The sequence below is a fragment of the Crotalus tigris genome, unplaced genomic scaffold (genome assembly GCF_016545835.1).
Source record: "Crotalus tigris isolate CLP2741 ecotype Arizona unplaced genomic scaffold, ASM1654583v1 scf7180000018940.2059657, whole genome shotgun sequence".
NCBI lineage: Eukaryota > Metazoa > Chordata > Lepidosauria > Squamata > Viperidae > Crotalus > Crotalus tigris.
The window spans coordinates 698494-715796 of NW_024097284.1; the positions used below are offsets into that span (position 1 = coordinate 698494).

Consider the following 17303-nt stretch of genomic DNA (forward strand, 5'->3'; position numbering starts at 1 on the left):
TTACTAAAAATTCCTACTTTATCTTGGAATTTGCCTTGAGATATTTTTTTCCCTCAGGGATGGGCTAATTATTTTTTGAATCAAATAAGAAAGAGGAACTGATCCTAAAAATGCACATTTTCTATGCAAAATTGCATCTTATTGTTGGTTTTGTTCATGTGCTAATTGTAAAAAAAGTCAGCACTCTGTGGCCAATGAGAATTCCCTTTCAGCAGGTCTCATCATGTCCTTTGGAAGGTAAAAAACTTGCTCCCTAAGGTAGCCACAGGTTATGAGGAATTATTTGCAGGTGATGAAATGAGCTCTGTTTGTTACCTAGAAACTCATACACCCCAACTTTGACATGGAGTTCATAAGAATGTGAACTCTAACTTTGAGAGACATTTTCATGTTTGTAAAGGAGATTCTTTGCCTTCCAAAATTGCAAATCACCATGTATGCAGGTAAAGCAAGCCATTATGGGGAGGGGTTCAAGCATTTTTATAGGGTACATAAAAGCAAATGATCTAAACAATAAAAGAGGTCAATTACAGGTAGTCTTCAACTTACAATTCATTTAGTGACCATTCAAAGTTACAACACTGAAAAAGTGACTTATGACTGTTGCAGCATCCCCATAATCATGTGATCACAATTCAGACAATTGGCAACTGACTCATATTTAAGACAGTTAGTGTCCCATGGTCAGGTGATTACGTTTTGAAACCTTACAAGCAGTCAATAGGGAAATCAGATTCACTTAACTGGGTTACTAATTTAACAGCTGCAGTGATTCCCTTAACAATTGTGGCAAAAGAGGTCATAAAATGGGGCAAAACTCATTAAAAACTGTTTTGCTTAGCAACAGAAATGTTAGGCTCAATTATGGTTGTAAGTCGAGGATTACCTGTACATGTCAAGATTTGAACAACAGAAAAAAAACATTGATTCTACATAACATTCCAAGTGGCAAATTTCCCAGTCTGGATTGTATCTTTTAGATTTGCAAGTGTCATCAAGGACTTTCAGAATATGCTCTCTGTTGTTTAGTTGCTGAAAAGACAAGTTTTTGCACATGAAAAAATCGACTTTGGCTAAAAAGAAAACATGATTTCCTGAATTTCAAAAGGCGGCATGGATGCCATGCCAAAATGCTAACATAATCTTTATGAAAAGGCTAATAGTGGAGCCTAAAATTCCAGGTAGTACACCTGGTTGCTAACAAGCTTCCTCACGATCGGCTGGCCTGCCTCGGCTCTCCTGGGAGCCTCAACCCCTTCCCGGCTTTAACAGACACCTCAGGCTTCGCCCCCGCAGCCTCGACTCGCGCAGCCTGCTGGGCATCCAGCAGGGGGCGGGCTTCTCCGGCGGCGGCGTCCTGCTTTCCCTCCGTTTCCTCAGCAGCGCCGGCCTCTCGCCTTCGGCGCCGCTTCCGCGACCGAGCCGTCGTGGCGGGTGGGCCGAGTGTCAGGAACCGAAGGAGCAAGCGGGCCGGCGCCAGGATGCCGCTGGGCCTGAAGCCGACGTGCAGCGTCTGCCGCACCACTTCCTCGTCCATGTGGAAGAAAGGCGGGCAGGGCGAGATCCTTTGCAACAACTGCACGGGCCGTTCAGGGCCGGCCGCCGCTGGGGCAGCCTCCTACGCCAGCACCTCCGCGGCCTCGCAGCACAGTAACGGGGGCGGCGGGGGCGGCGGCGGGAATAGCGGCGGCGGGAAGCAGGTGAGGGAGCCGCCCTGAGGCGATCGGTTGCCGCGCGCGGTTTGCTTCCAGGAGGTGCTGCCTTAGGGCTGGCCGGTTGGTCTGTCTCTGAGGCTGCGGGCCCCGACCTCCTCCCGCCGAACTGGAGCCCTCCAGGCATTCGACTACCGATTTTCTCAATTCCCAAGCAGCGAGAAAACTATTTTTAAAAATACGTTAAAATATTCCTTCATTCCGGGTTGCCGTTATATCGTGCTAGTTTGCTTTAGTGGTAATGTTTACATGCGGTTTCCCAACGCTAAGACGGCAACAGAAAGTACTGTAAATAAATGCACACCCAAAAGATACAACTCATTTTTTTAAGTATAAATGACTAAACTTTGGAAAGTGTGGTCGAGGTTAGTCCAAAATATGATTGAAGAAATTGAGAAAAGTGTATTGCATCTACTGGGATTTTCAACTCAAAGTTTATATGTATCTACTCAGAAATAAGTCTTATTAAGTTCACAAATGTGTACTCACATAAGTGTAGGGTTGTGTGGGGTATGTGTATATGTGTGGGGTTAATTGTGAATAAGGGCCCTTCCACTTGGGAATAAATCTCAGTCATGGGGTTGAGGATGCCAACTCAAGTTAGCTTATCTGAGGTTTTTTTTTTACTAAATAACCACAATTGTTTGACTTCATATACTAAGCCACACACAAGTAAATATACTCTTTGACACTACCAACCTTGTAGAAATGGCCTCCCTGTGGATCATCCCCTCCTTTGTTAATCTTTCAAAAACCCTGAAAAGTTAAGTTGTTTTAGAGCAGTGGTTCTCAACCTTTCTAATGCTGTGACCCCATAATACAGTTCCCCATGTTGTGGTGACCGCCAAGTGGGTGTGGCCACCAATAAGAGGGAGTAGGACAGCTAGGGAAAAGGGAAAAAAATGGCGGACAGCGTGGTTTGGCGACCCCGTGAAATGGTCATTCGATCCCAAATGGGGTCCCGACCCACAGGTTGAGAACCACTGTTTTAGAGAAACTAGTATTTTGGGATGTTTTTGTTGTTTTTGTGTCTTGTGCTGGTTTATTGTTACTATAAAAATTGTTAACTAATTTTTCATTTTGTACTCTGGCTGTTAATGAACTTTTTTTGTAGGCCACAGAGAATCTTTTGAAGGTAGTGAGATAATCATATGTTTTAGATCAGGACTTTTCAACCAGTGGTACGGGTACCACCTGTGGTACATTGGCACCTAGCAGGTGGTACGCAACCATCCTAGAAAAGTGGTAGTGGGGAAGGGGAATGAGTTGAATCGGTTGCCGCACTGCACAAGCCTGAGCGAGAGATGGCTGGAGCTGCAGGGCTGTCAGGGCTCAGTGGAAGCACCAGGATCAGTGCCAGGCTCCAGCTGGAGCTTGGCGCTGATCCTGGTGCTTCCGCTGAGCCCTGAAGAAGCACCAATCAGCTGTAAAGCAGCACTGATCCTGGTGTTTCTGCTGAGCCCAGAAGAAGCGCTGATCAGCTGGAATGTTGCAGCATCTCCAGGGTCTTGTGATTTACATTCAGATTCTTGGCAACTGATTCATATTTATGACGGTCACGGTATCCCAGGGTCATGTGAAGTGACCAAAACCTGCTGCAACCATCCAGCAGATGGGAGGAATAAAAACCAAACACCCCCCACCCCACCCCTGTTGCCAATCCTCAACAGAAATGCTCACAACAATGGAAACCTCGGACAGGAAGAAGAGCGGGGTCGGGTGGGCAGGCATCTTGCTCAGCTGTGGCTTGGGGAGCACTTTTTTCAGTGCCATTGTAACTTCGAATAGTCACTAAGCGAACTGTTATAAGTTGAGGACTACCTGTAGTTTATCAATTTTTTCCTTTTTTTTTTTTTTTTTGGTCATCAAGTTTTTGACACCTTGCTAGGCGACTGGTGGTATTCTGATGTTGCCATATCCTAAAAGTGATACAATGGGTGAAAAGGTTGAAAAGGCCTGTTTTAGATAGACAGACCTACAAACAGTGAACATGAGGTAGGATATTTCTCAGAATGCAAGAAAGTGATTGGAAATGATTTCTGAGAATTGCTAAAGCTGCTGGCACTGTGACTTGTTTTCTTGTGTCATTTTAACCAATGAGGTACATATTTTTCCTTGAAATTACTAAGATGTGTTTTTAAGTAAATAAGTTTTGAACATAAACTTTGTACTCTTTTTCACCTGTTATACTTCGTTTCTATGTCTGCCTGTCTATCTATCCACATGCATACAAACACACATATACATACATACATACATACATATATATATATATATATATATATATACACACACACACACACACACACACACATACATACACACACATATAGGAATGTATGTAAATGGAATTCAGACTAACACTTTCTAAATATTTCTTGTTTTGTATACTATAGAGTAAACAAGAAATTCATAGAAGATCTGCTCGATTAAGGAACACAAAATATAAATCTGCTCCTGCTGCTGAGAAAAAGGTTTCCACTAAAGGAAAAGGGAGAAGGCATATTTTCAAATTAAAAAATGTAAGGTGATTGTGGACTCTTGTTATTGTTAGGCATTTACTAATATCAGTAAGACTTACAGTTTAAAAATGTATTGACATATTGTGTTTTCTACATAGTTAACAGTTATCTGCAGAAAAATAGTTAAAATTCTATTTATATATATATAGTTATATATGTACAGGTTTAAAATACTATGATATGTAGATATTAAAGTTTGATGGATGATCATTCATTGGTATACATATTGCCCCAAACTATTATTATTTTCATGTACTGCTAAGCTATGAACCATTGTTTGCAAATCACTGTGACTGGATTTACATGCTTGAAAATAGACCCAAGTTCATTGAGTGAATTCACTTACAGACAATTATATTTCCTCTGTATTCCCATGGAAATGGTACCTTTTGAACTGGTCTATATGGAAAATGAGATGAATTGGATGAATTAGGGATCAATTAAGGAAAGGTTCTAGAAATCTTTGTTGAGGTGACTTGAATAAGCAATTATTTAAGGAAGTTTTATTCTTAAGCTTTTACAGTTGGGGCAACTGAACGGAACTCAAACGTTTATTGGGCAGATGCCCTTTCTGATGCTTACACGGAGTTCATAGAAGACAGCTACTGATTGGCCAGAAAGAGAAATATTTGCTGCTACCTAAGATAGAACTCACAGCCTCCTAATTGTGAGGCCAGAACTCCACCTATGTGCTGCTATTCAGTCGCCCGAACTCCACCCCAATGCAAGGAATTACAGAGTTGTTAAAAGACAAAAAATCTTAAGTTTTTACAATACTTTACACAAAATGTTAAATTAGAAATTTAGTAATTTTTATAAAAGAAAGGTTTGCATAAGGAGTACATCTTATCTTCATGGAAGGAAATGTAGAATCTGGGCCAATCATCAACATGCCAAATATATTTGATATACTATTTATAACAGATTTGGTCTACTAATTCAAATGTCAAAAATGTAATAGAATGAAATATGAATTAATTAGATCATGTTCTTTTTGTATTTATGTTTGTGTGTAATCTATTTCATATTCCAAATATTTTATATTAATTCAGCTGCTATTTTTGTTTTATTTATTCTCTTGTTCAAACAGGCTAACAAAATCAAACTATTGCTCTTGTCTTTGGGATCTAACATTTGTTTAATGTCACCTTCAAGTTGTGTTCTAACAGGTCCATCTTCTGTACAGGACAGTATATTTACATACCGCAAATGTCTAAAGATTATAATTTCATATCTGAACACATTAAGAGTAATATAAGCTGCATCCAAGTTATTGAATTTACAAACTCCAGTAATAATCTATTTTGTTATTGTGTGTTCATTTATTGAAACAGATGTATGTAGCTGCTCTGCTATAAACTAGTAAATGGTTTTCAGGCAATTTGAAATGCAGTTTCTGTAATGTTTGATTTGATTACAGATTTATATTTTGAAATACTTCCTCGTAATACTAGCCAGCATCAACTTTAGGTGCATTTTTGTTATAATTTTGTTCAGTTATAAACCTTTTTCTTTTTCTTTTAGCCCATCAAAGCTCCAGAATCTGTAGCCACAATAATTACAGCAGAATCTATCTTCTATAAGGTATGATTTTGACTTTTTTAAAAAAAGATAGTATTTATCTCCACACATGTACAACTGAATGCATCCGTAATCACTTTTAGTCTTAGAAATGTTGCTACTGTTAAATAAATACACTGCTAAAGGTCAAGAATATTGAAGCAAAAGGTTTTTAAAAAACAAAGAAAACGATTTATATGTTGGTGGAAGAACTTAATGAAGTTTATCTACTTGCTTAAATGATTTAGGAATTTATAATCACTTGTGAAAATGTCTGGTCAGAATATATTTTAAAAATTATGAAAAACATAAATAGGATTTGGAATTTAAGACTGTGAGTGCAAGTCTTGATTTAATAGGGCTTTTCTGGCTCTTTCCAGCTGCGGATTAACGAATCTCCCAAAAAGGTTGTGTCATAATTACATGTTTCTTCTAAGATTCTCTAAAAGAATAGAATTTAACATTCTAAAATTAAAAAGATATTTAAAGTAGTTGCACAAAGAGGTTTTAATTTGCATGAGTGAAAATTCAAACATGACGTTTGCAAGAACTAGGATGTCCTCCACCTATTCAAGGATCCAAGTATATAAGAGTTCTTATAGTAAATACATTATTGAATGATTATATTCCATGTTTTAAATATGATTAAAATGTATTTATGTTCCTATAACTGGATAATGAATTTACAGTTTATAGTATAGTGAGTTTATGTTTTGGTAGTATAGTGTTACTGAACTGTGTGAGTATCCACATATGACAATATTTTGAATAAAGTGGTTGGAAAATTCATGGCTGAGCTATGATATGAATTGAGAACTTCCAGGACTATGTATTTCTAAAGTGTAATGATGTATTTTTTTATTAAAGAATAAAGAAATACGCCCCCTCCCAAAAAATCTTGCTATGCTTGGGCCTTAAGACTAGGATGACTTCTTATAAGTGGGAGGCATGACATTTTCTCCCAAAATCTAATTGGGTCTAATCTTAAAAGTCCCATGTAGAGGCAGTTACTTTTGTTCCTCTCCCCCCTTTACACGCACACATTTAGGTCTTTCACAAATGCTTTGATCAACAGTTTGCAAGTTGCTTTGAAATGGCTATACTGCAGAGTTGTGGTAAAGGTGCAATAAATTTATTAAGACAAAATACCCAATGGGACTTGTTTCTCTGATAGCAGTTAAAGGACTATCTTAGGATCTTTTAGTGATTCTAAGCATACAAGCATACAATTCTAATGAATTAAGTTTTATTAAAATACAACATTTCATACCTATAGTTTCACTCTTAAATAATTTGTCCATTCATTCATGTGACTCCCACAATCGGAGCTGATCAAACATCTAGTCCGGTAATGCAGGGATATCCTGGACAGAAGGAGTGTAATGTTTTTTTGTTTTGATCTTTTATCTGATGGTTGCTGAGCTAAATTACTTTGCACAATTATTTATAACTTGCCCCTTAAGTGTTTATTTTTCCACCCCATAACCGAATAAATGTGGAAAGCTAGAACATAAAAAGTGTGAACATAAGAACTTAAAACAGGAAAAAAGAAATGAATCAATTACATATTATCTTAGGCATCAGTAAATTGAAAGGGACTGAAATTGAACACTTTAATATATAGGATAAAAAACCCCAAAAGGATTACCTTGCTTTCATAATTAGGAAGGATATAGCAAAGATGATATTTGGAGACTGAATAATATTAATTAGAATTTGTGATTTAGCTTTTAATATGACAATTATTAAGCTTATGCTCCAATCACTGATAACAGATAAAGTGGATTTTTATGGTCAAGTTAATCTGATCATAAAAGTATTCATTTGTTTCCATTACATTTTCTCATTCATCTATAGATCCAAAAAACATTGCATTTCTGTCAAACTATCAGCAAAAAGTCTACAAAGGGTTCTCAGAATTTTATAGAGATATTTCTTATTTTAATCCTGATAAAATAATTCAGCTTTGTTCTTTTTCTTTTCAAGTCTTTAGAACCCCGTTTTTTAAGATAAAATAAAAAAAAATTCCAATGATAAATCCTTGCCCAGATCATTTTTCATCTCTCGGCTCATCATTTGTTTTTCCATTCTGTAACAATCCTTGTTTTATAAGCCACAATTTATTTATTTTCCAACATTTGTCCATTGATTGGAATTTGTTTCATCTCTTCGTCTTGTTGGTCTATAATTTATATTTATGATAGTAATAAGATTTATTTTGTTCTTTTATGTTCAGTTTTCCATCTTTTGCTTCTTTTATAGAGTCCTCAAAATTGCATTATTAGGTGAAGAAATTATTATTGTCAATTTAATTATAAGTTCATCTCCAAATTCTTCAAAAACTCTTTAAAATTATACCTCTATTTATCATTTTATAAATTTCACTCTTCTTTTTATTTAAGGATTAAAAACAGCATTTTTTCTCACTTTTATTTCTTTTTTCCTGCCTGGAACTTTAGTCCCCTCTACTGTCCCATTTCTGTAATCGCAACATCTCAAATGTCTGTTTCTTTATTCTCAAATTTCAACCAACCATCTTTTTCTTACAGACTAAATAATTTATATTCCCACAAATACGTTTTTATTTTGTGATTTCAAAAATCCCTATGTTCCAAGTTCATTTTGTTTCTTAATTTGTTTTAAACTTTCTTCAATTATTATTTAGCTTTATCCATTTATTTAGTTTTTCAAACATTTTGAAATGATAAAACCAAGGTTAGGAAGTGAAGTCAGATAGACCCACTGTTCTTAAAGGCTCTGCTGTCTTGAGAATTTGATAGCTTCCCTCATCTACTGTTGCTTAGACCTGCACGTTAACTGCTGTCTCACAGTCTCTTGCAAGGGATAACTGTTGTGAGCATAAGTGGGAGATGTCTCATTTTTTTCTTGTCCAGAGAGATTCTGTTGGTCCACCTTTGTCAGTTCATCAGCCATGTCGTAACTGTCTCATTGATTCACTTGGAGATCTTTGGAATATCTCATCCTCATGAAAAAATTACACATAGTATATGAAGCCACTGCTTGTAAGGACCATTATGAAACAGGTTCCTATTGGCAAAAGAGGGAGATAAGACTGTATACACCTTAGTTTTTTCAACCTATATATTGAATCTATATTGGGGAAACTGGGTTGAAGAAAATTTCTTATGATTTTAAAAATGGAAGAAGCATTAATAGTTTGTAGAATGATGATACTATTCTGATACACATACTCTAGAAATAAAAGTAAAGGAGCACAGTGGAAAAAAATCAAACTACATTTATAAAGACAATCAAACTAATGAAAAGTATAGCAACCAACTTTATACCTTCTCTCTTTTTAGATTGACTGTTATCAATAGAGGAAGCAGTCAAGAAATATGCCATATATCAGCATTTAGTAGGGTAACAATGAGGAGCTTAGAAATACATCCAGTGTCTATATCTAAAAATATTATATTCCCTCTATAATACTTTATGGAAACTTGAAGTTGAAGCTTGACATCTGAAGAATCAAGATAGGCAGATCCTTTTGAAATTTAATTTTGGAGGAAATTCTTCAGAACACAGTGATAACCATGAAAACAAATAGATGCATCATGGAATAAACCAGAATTCTTTTAAGGCAAAAATGACTATGCTTAAATTATTGAATTTTGGCCACATTGTTTGAAGACTATAATTCTGGGAAAGGTGGACATAATGAGAGAACTAGCACCAAGGTGGACTCAATTATTGCCACAGTGGTTGTATCATTGGAAGACTGAAGGGTCAAATGACGACAGATCATCCTGGAGAAAATCTTGACTGTATAGTTGCTGGAAATTGATCTAGCCTGATGACACATAATCAATCAAATATGCTGTTCTTTCTGTCAGATGACATGCAATTGCTGTTTTTATCAAACTACATTTATCTCTTAAGGACTAATATCAATTCTTGTTGGAAGAGACTAAATATTTACTATATTTAGGCAATTTTTGTGTTAGAGGCTACAAACTTTTTGTAGATAAAAGGCAGTTTGTATAAATTAACAGAATCTATCAGCTGCAGTTAAGCTTTCTCATTTTACATTTTTAACAATCTGTATCTTTTCTAGGGAATATACTATCAAATTGGAGATGTTGTTTCAGTGATTGATGAGCAAGATGGTAAAACATACTATGCTCAGATTAGAGGTTTTATTCAAGACCAATACTGTGAAAAAAGTGCAGCTTTAACATGGCTCATTCCTACTACAGCAAGCCCAAAAGACTATTTTGATCCTGCAACTTACATAATAGGTACGTTCCAAGGACTAAAATATTACGTCTGGCTTGTCCTGTGGATAATTGTACAGCTTCAAAGTTAATTTGTTTTTCTCCCCTAGAAAGGCACAATCAGGCCTATCTTTTTAGAGAAGATATGTTTGCATTAGAAACATATTTATTTGACAGTAGCCTCTTCTGTTCAATGTTTCTATGTGCTAAGGCAAAAATGCTACTAAACAGGATCAGTTTATACATAATTTTCAGCAGCGTATGTCAACCTTTAATTATCTCTTAGTTTCCAGATATATGGAATTCAATTCCTAAAATTTCCCAGCCAGTAGAGCAACTAAGAATACTCGACATTGGTCTACAGATCTGGAAGAACAGGAAAGACTAGCTTTCCACCAATCAGCCTTATAAATCTCAAGCCAAAGGAATCTGGAAAAATAAGGCGCCAAAATATAACAAGATGAATACATAGTCTTTGCTTTTTTTTAAAATCATCTGGAATAATTATGCAAAAACAGGGTTATAGCTCTATATTATAAATATGTCTATTTGCTTTATTTATTAAATTATTTATTAAATCTACTATGATTGCCCACTCCAATGGTCTGTTCAACTTACAAAATCCAAATAGACACTTAAATAAAACACATAAAATATGACAATCAAATTAAAAACAACTGTAAAAATCAAAGCATAATGGGGTCCATACAAATACATTAGCCCCAGGCCTGGAAACAAAGCAAGATCTTTAGCTTTCCAAATTCCAGGAGAGGAAGTACTATATGTATCTCTGGGGAATGCTGCTGCAGGCTTGCTTTCTCATTCCGAGAAGATTACAATCTTCCATTGAGGGATCCTAGAGTATGAGCACAGCCATTCTGCCCACACATAGAATATCCCTCTACCTATGATGGCAATTAGGACCAGAATTTTATTAAGTTGTGATATCTTAAATAAAATCCCCGCATGACTGGACCCAATTTTACAATTATTTTATGATAGTCATTAAGTGAACCATGGGGCTATAAGTCTGAAATATGCAGTCATTAAGTGAATCATACATTCCCAAGTCCAAAGCTATTCTCTCAAATCAGCAGGTTTTTGCCAGAAACGGGGGGGGGGGGGGAACTGGTAAAAAAATCTTCACAAATCAGAGTCGTGACTATAGCAGCTCAACATTTTATAATCGTTAGAACAGTGGTTCTCAACCTTTTTAATGCTGCGACCCCAACCAGTCGTAAGTCGAGGACTAAACCGGTTGTAAGTCGAGGACTAAACCGGTCGTAAGTCGAGGACTACCAACCGGTCGTAAGTCGAGGACTTTCCCTGCCCAGGAGCGCCACGCATGCGTGGTGCTGCCCCCTGCGCCGGCCGAGGCTTAGCTGGCAAGCGGCAGAGACAGAGCAGGCTGACCCCTGGCTGGGCCACCAGCTGGCCCAGCCCAAGGGAGGTAAGGCACCCGCCAGAAATGGGGGAAAAATGGCTGACAGCCTTGCTTGGCGACCTCCGTGAAATGGTCGATCGACCCCAAATGGGGTCACAACCCACAGGTTGAGAACCACTGTGTTAGAAGAACTTTATAAAGCACCCTTTCTGAAGCTGTTGTAACTCCAAAGGGTCACTAAACAATCAGTCATGAGGACTATCTGTATTGGACAAGCAGAAAGAATTAGAGATAAGCAATCCCTCAGATAACCAGGACTTAACTATAAAGGACTTGAAATGCACCTGGAAGTCAGGTGGTAACCAATGTAGCTCCTGTAGCAGTGATGACACAAAGGAGTTAACAAAGTTGTTACTGCTCATGCAACTGAACAGCTGTAGCTTGCAGGTGGAAGTACAAGAGCCCCACTGTGTAGAGTTCATTGCAATAGGTGTTAAGGGACTACCTGATGAATTTCCTGTGCCAGGAAAAGGTGCAACTGGTACACAAAATGAACCTGTGTAAGGGCCCTCCAGGCCATAGCTGCCACCTGCTCATTGAGCAATAGCTGTATATCCAAGAAGACCCCAAGATTCTTTTGTGCTTTTTGATTTAGGTATATATATCACAACACTGTCTGGAAAATATATATATATATTTTTTTTAGGACCAGAAGAAGATCTTCCAAGAAAAATAGAGTACTTAGAATTTGTCTGTCATGCACCTTCAGAATATTTCAAATCTCGATCAACTCCTTTTCCTACAATTCCTACTCGGCCAGAAAAAGGTTATATCTGGACTCATGTTGGACCTACTCCAGCAATTTCAATCAAGGAAACTGTTAGTAGCAGCTTGTAGTCTCTCTTCAGAAAATGCTTTTATTTATATTTTAGATTGCCATCTGACTTCTATTTATTGTTTAAATTTCTGCCTTTGTCAATTTTTCATTTTTGAAGCTATGTTTTCTTTCTCAAAAAATATGATTTCATCTAGATAAATGAATATTTTAAGTATTTCTGATGTGTTAAAACTGTGCCCTTACATTAAGATACTGTGTACATAATTTGTATTTAATTTGATCATCAGGCAGAGGGATGGAGACAAGTATTCATTAAAAAAGTGAGCTGAAATTACAGGAAAATGGAAGAAAACCATTTTATCTGATACAGATATATCAGAACACTATTTAAAATGTTTAATTGAAAACATGGAAAAAAATTGATATTTCTGTTGTTGCATATGTTCTGTATTATCCTTATCTGAGAAAAATAGTTATAAAGTCTCCCTTACAGAAAATCCATGGTGATTTTAAGATAAAATTAAGGTTTAATTGTAAAATTAAAAGCACGATGCCATTATAATGGGCACTTTATTTGGTAATGGCTTATGCCAGAACTTTAATGGGGATTATTGAACCAACTTTTTATTCTTGTGATGTATTAAACAGGGGTCCCCAACCTCCTGTCTGTTCAGAATCATGTTGCGAAAGTGGTGGGCCAGCACATGTATGAAACTGCATTTGTAAAAGTGTGTGTGCATGTGTGAAGCCATCTCCCTCCCCCGCCCCTCTGTCAGTCTGCCAAGCCAGAAAGATTGGGGACTGCTATATTAAAGGATATTTTGTTGGTTCATTCCAAGGGTAATCTAGAGGCTTGGGGCAATGTAATTTTCTACTTCTTTATCTTAAATCTTTGTGGCTAATAGAAATGAGTAGGTGGAAGCTGGAGTGGTAAAATTATTGTTAAAATAAGGATACGTGCTAAGTATCTTTTAAGAGACAGCTGAATAGCTATCCCTGATGATGTTCTAATTGCATCCAGAGCATTATTTTAAGTTCTATCAAGTTATAGTTATTTGCCTTAGACACTGTAGTTCAGAAATGCAGATGGTTTGTTAAACTTGGATAATACAGAAACATGATGCAAATATTCTAAATCATATAATTTTGTCTTGGTATGTTGTATGTAGCCATTTAATTGTAGATAATTGAAAAACTATGTTTAAATTGTGGCCCAATTTCATCTTATTTCCATTTTTATTTGGTACCAGGTTTAATTTTAACATCAAAATGGCTTTTTATACTGCTGCTACTATTCATAAACAGTTTTTAAGAAATCCAGATCTATTTTTTTGTATCATTATATAAAACAATAAATGGACTGTATTCACATCTAGATTCTAATAGATGTAGGATGAATACACTAGAGCAGTGATGGCGAACCTAAGGCACGGGTGCCAGAGGTGGCACTCAGAGCCCTCTCTGGGCACACGCATCATCGCCCCAGTCCTAGGCCTTCAGCTGGTTTTATAAAACCTTTTCACTTTAGGCCTCCGCCGCCATGTGCAAAAAAAAAAAAAAAAAGGTTCAATCAGTCAATTTCAACTTCTCGAGGGAAAAAAAAAGATCTTGCAAAGTTGGAATTGGGGTTGTTCCCTGATGCAGCAAAAACAAAGCAAAAGGAAAATCACAAACCCAATCATGGTCCTATACTTTTCAATTAGCAAGCATATGGCTTAATGACTGAGTAGCTGGAACAAATTTCAGTTGCCAAATGAAGACTGACAACATGACTACTAGCAATGTCATGACAAAGTAGGAACAACAGTGTATTAAGACATGGGTGTGAAACTCAATTGCGTCTTGTGACGTATCGTAATGTATCAATGTTTTTTTGCCTTTGCGGAGCCAGGGTGGGCATGGCCTGTGGGCTGCCAGTTTGACACCCCTGCATTAGAATATTTACAAGAAATACCATTTGCCTGCAAGCAAAAAATTGGAAAGATAACAAAACAGACTAAAACAGTGGTTTTCAATCTTTTCTTTGCTACAGACCCCCTTTAAATACTTTTTGTGGCCACGGACTATGTCATGAATCACCAAGACTTAACTAAGATTTAAATCATAACATTTTTTCAAGCCTTCGCAGACCCCCTCTAATGACATTGCAGTCCCCCAGGGGCCTACAGACCAGATTGAGAACCCCTGGACTAAAAAATAGAAAATGAATCTACAGTGCTCTGGGATTATAGAATTCAAACAGACAGGCACTTGCCACATAACATCCAGACTTAACAGTTGTTGATAAGGAAAAAAAAAGTCTAGGTAGTGGACTGTCAGTACCTTGTGAGAGCAGAATAGAAGAGAAAAAACTGGAGAAAAATCCACATTCAACAAAGTCCCTGATTTAGTGTTAAGTTGTGTTTATAGCTCTAGTATTTTCTAAGACCTTGGTTAGTGTTGCAGTTCCACCAATCAAGCCTGCATAAAATAGAATGCAGTATAAACAAAAGCCAGTAGATCCATGTTAGCAGCAACATCCAACTTTCAGTGGAGGTCCAGGGAAAAATTAATTCCAAATTATTCATATACAGTATTGATACATACGTATTTGACACCTCGCACTTTTCAGGCATATAAACCAAGTCTAATATAGGATTCACGTCATCTGTTGGACTATAATGATTTAAATAAGCCTAATCAAATTTCTCAGCTTTCTAGAGAAAGTCCTTTGCTAAATATTGAGTAATATGGAAGTTTGCATTTGGCATAATATGCAAGCACTGCTGAGTGTGAATTGATACCCCAACAATGTCCCACTGCTTCCCCATGTACTTATGAAATTATAAATGCTGGTGTTAATCTACATTAGTGGTTGTCGCTGAAACATTGTATCACAAGAATTTAAATTCACATGCTAAGTAACACTTTCACGGAAGCAGATTTCCATACCTATTTGTTGTCATTCAGCAATTGCTCAGATTTTTGTTGCCTAACTAGGACAGTTCTAATATTATGAGACTCTTTGACAGATAAATTCATCTGATAAAATAGTATTGTAATCGTGGCATCAAAAGAAATTTTGGCATTTTAACTGGCATGTTTGGTTTGATGAAAACATTTGAGAAATATTGACTCTTATCGTTTAACAATTGTTTTTCTCTTCAGCTATTTCAAAATATTAGCCTTAAACTTTTATGTGTTTAATATCTCTGCATTACTATAAACAAATTTGGTGCAGTATAAACTTTTTAAAAAATTTAAAATGTACATAAACATTTTAAAAATAAAAAATTAACAATTTTTTTGCTTAACAATGTACAGTAATTTATTTAAACTGCATGTCTGAAATGCATTGAAGATGCAACACAAGGAATTGCAAGCTAACAATTTTTACAGTAAATTAGTGATCTTCATATTTTACCAACCTAAGATCCAACTTCTCTATATTTAAGGTGTGATACCTACTGTTAAAAAAGGAAGAGTAGAATTGGTTCTCCATTGCATTGCTGAAAGGTACATTAATTATGTGCAACTCAAGTAAACCATTTTTTGAGCAAATCACATTTGTTTTTAACCACTATTCAGTAAAACTTTTAAAATGCTAGCAGGCATAAACTTGTCTTGATTCTTATTTTAGTCAGAATGTTTTGAAGTTATTAGGTAATCTTCAATCAGTTGGAACTGGGAACTCCATTGTTACATGACATGATAGTTAAGAATGACATGACCAGATTATTTAGTAATGGCAAGTTCAACAGCTCCAATTGCTGTTTTAAATGAGGACTTCGCGTAATTGCGACTTCTGACCTCCTGCCAGATTTCCAATTGACTTTGCTTGTAAAAAGCTGGCAAAGTACATCAGAAATTTAATCACATGACTATGACTCAATGTGATGTAATCATGATCCTGGTGCAAATATCCAGATCCTGTGATGACTGGAACTCTGAGGACTCATCAGAAGTCCCCCTTGAAAATTTGAATGGTTGCTAAATGAATAGTTGTAATCAAAGGATTACCATGCTGGAGTGGAATCCTTTTACTTCCATTTCTTTGATACCCTAAGCATAACTCTGTATATGACCTCCAATATTCTTAATTGCTGTAGATAAATTTCCTTTCAAGCTTTATACATTTCATAAATTAGTCATCTGGTTAAAAATAAAATACAAAGCTGTGTTGCAAAATAAATAGAACTGATTCCAGAAGAACAGCCTAACATAAAAGGACACTTATAGAACACAACTGAATGATAAACAGAAAAAATGAACTTTCTTAGAAAGCAAAATACAATACATATCGAGAAGGCTAAGCTTCAATATTTTAAACATTGGTTTTAATATTTTACAAATAAAGGGATCAATACAAAGTCCACAATATGTTATTAACAATTGTATTCACATATGCTTGACTTGGATATCAGTGAAACTCAAATATTGCAAAGTGAGATGGTAAAATGGACAAATGGGAATTATTAAAAGAAAATGAAAGTCCTGACTTCTGGTTTGCCATCACGGCCGCTGCAGACACTGGAAGGTGAGCTCCATCTTCTGTGTTCGATTTCGTACTGCTGGGGGACCCTGGAAAGGGTCAAAAGTTGCCCTGTAGGGATGACAAGCGAGGAGGGAATCCTCGCGTGATCGCGGGAGGGCAGTAGCCTGTCTGTTTGATCTGGGGCAGCCCTCCAAACTGGCGGATGAAAGACTGGCCATAGAAATATGGCCTGTCACTAGGCTGCAGACAGCCGAAGTCAAACATACCACCAGACATTTCTAAAGCAGCACGGATGAGACGGTGAGATCTGAACCTCTCTTCAATCCTAATTTTTTTACCTGTATAAACTGCCCAAAGTATTTTCCCCCCTGTGGAGAGGAAAGGGAAATCCTATCCCACCCTCTAAGAGCAGCAGTGACTGACTATCCAGGGGAGTTTAAAACGCTGAAAGACTAACATTATTTTAACTGGATTTATATGTTTCTAAAATTTGGGGACCAAAAGATTTCTTATCCCTATTGAAGATTTGGGTTTTTACTTACAAAAAAGAAGTAAAATTGAAAAAAGAATTATAA

The 17303-nt window shown here is 36.7% G+C and overlaps 2 protein-coding genes across 2 annotated transcripts in view; one reads left to right on the forward strand and one right to left on the reverse strand.

The window, feature by feature from the left end:
- LOC120314512 (protein lifeguard 1-like) overlaps window positions 1–1361 on the reverse strand; it is a 35690-nt gene extending 34329 nt beyond the window's left edge. The window contains exon 1 of the mRNA XM_039357696.1: window positions 1277–1361. The gene's annotated coding sequence lies outside the window, so the exon portion shown is untranslated. The remainder of the gene's footprint in view (window positions 1–1276) is intronic.
- Window positions 1362–1446: 85 nt separating this feature from the next.
- Window positions 1447–13574, forward strand: GATAD1 (GATA zinc finger domain containing 1). Its single transcript, XM_039357699.1, has 5 exons — window positions 1447–1700; window positions 4109–4234; window positions 5759–5818; window positions 9873–10056; window positions 12123–13574. Exons 1-5 carry the CDS (start codon window positions 1482–1484, stop codon window positions 12311–12313), a joined length of 780 nt encoding a protein of 259 aa, XP_039213633.1. The 5' UTR covers window positions 1447–1481; the 3' UTR covers window positions 12314–13574.
- Window positions 13575–17303: the final 3729 nt, after the last annotated feature.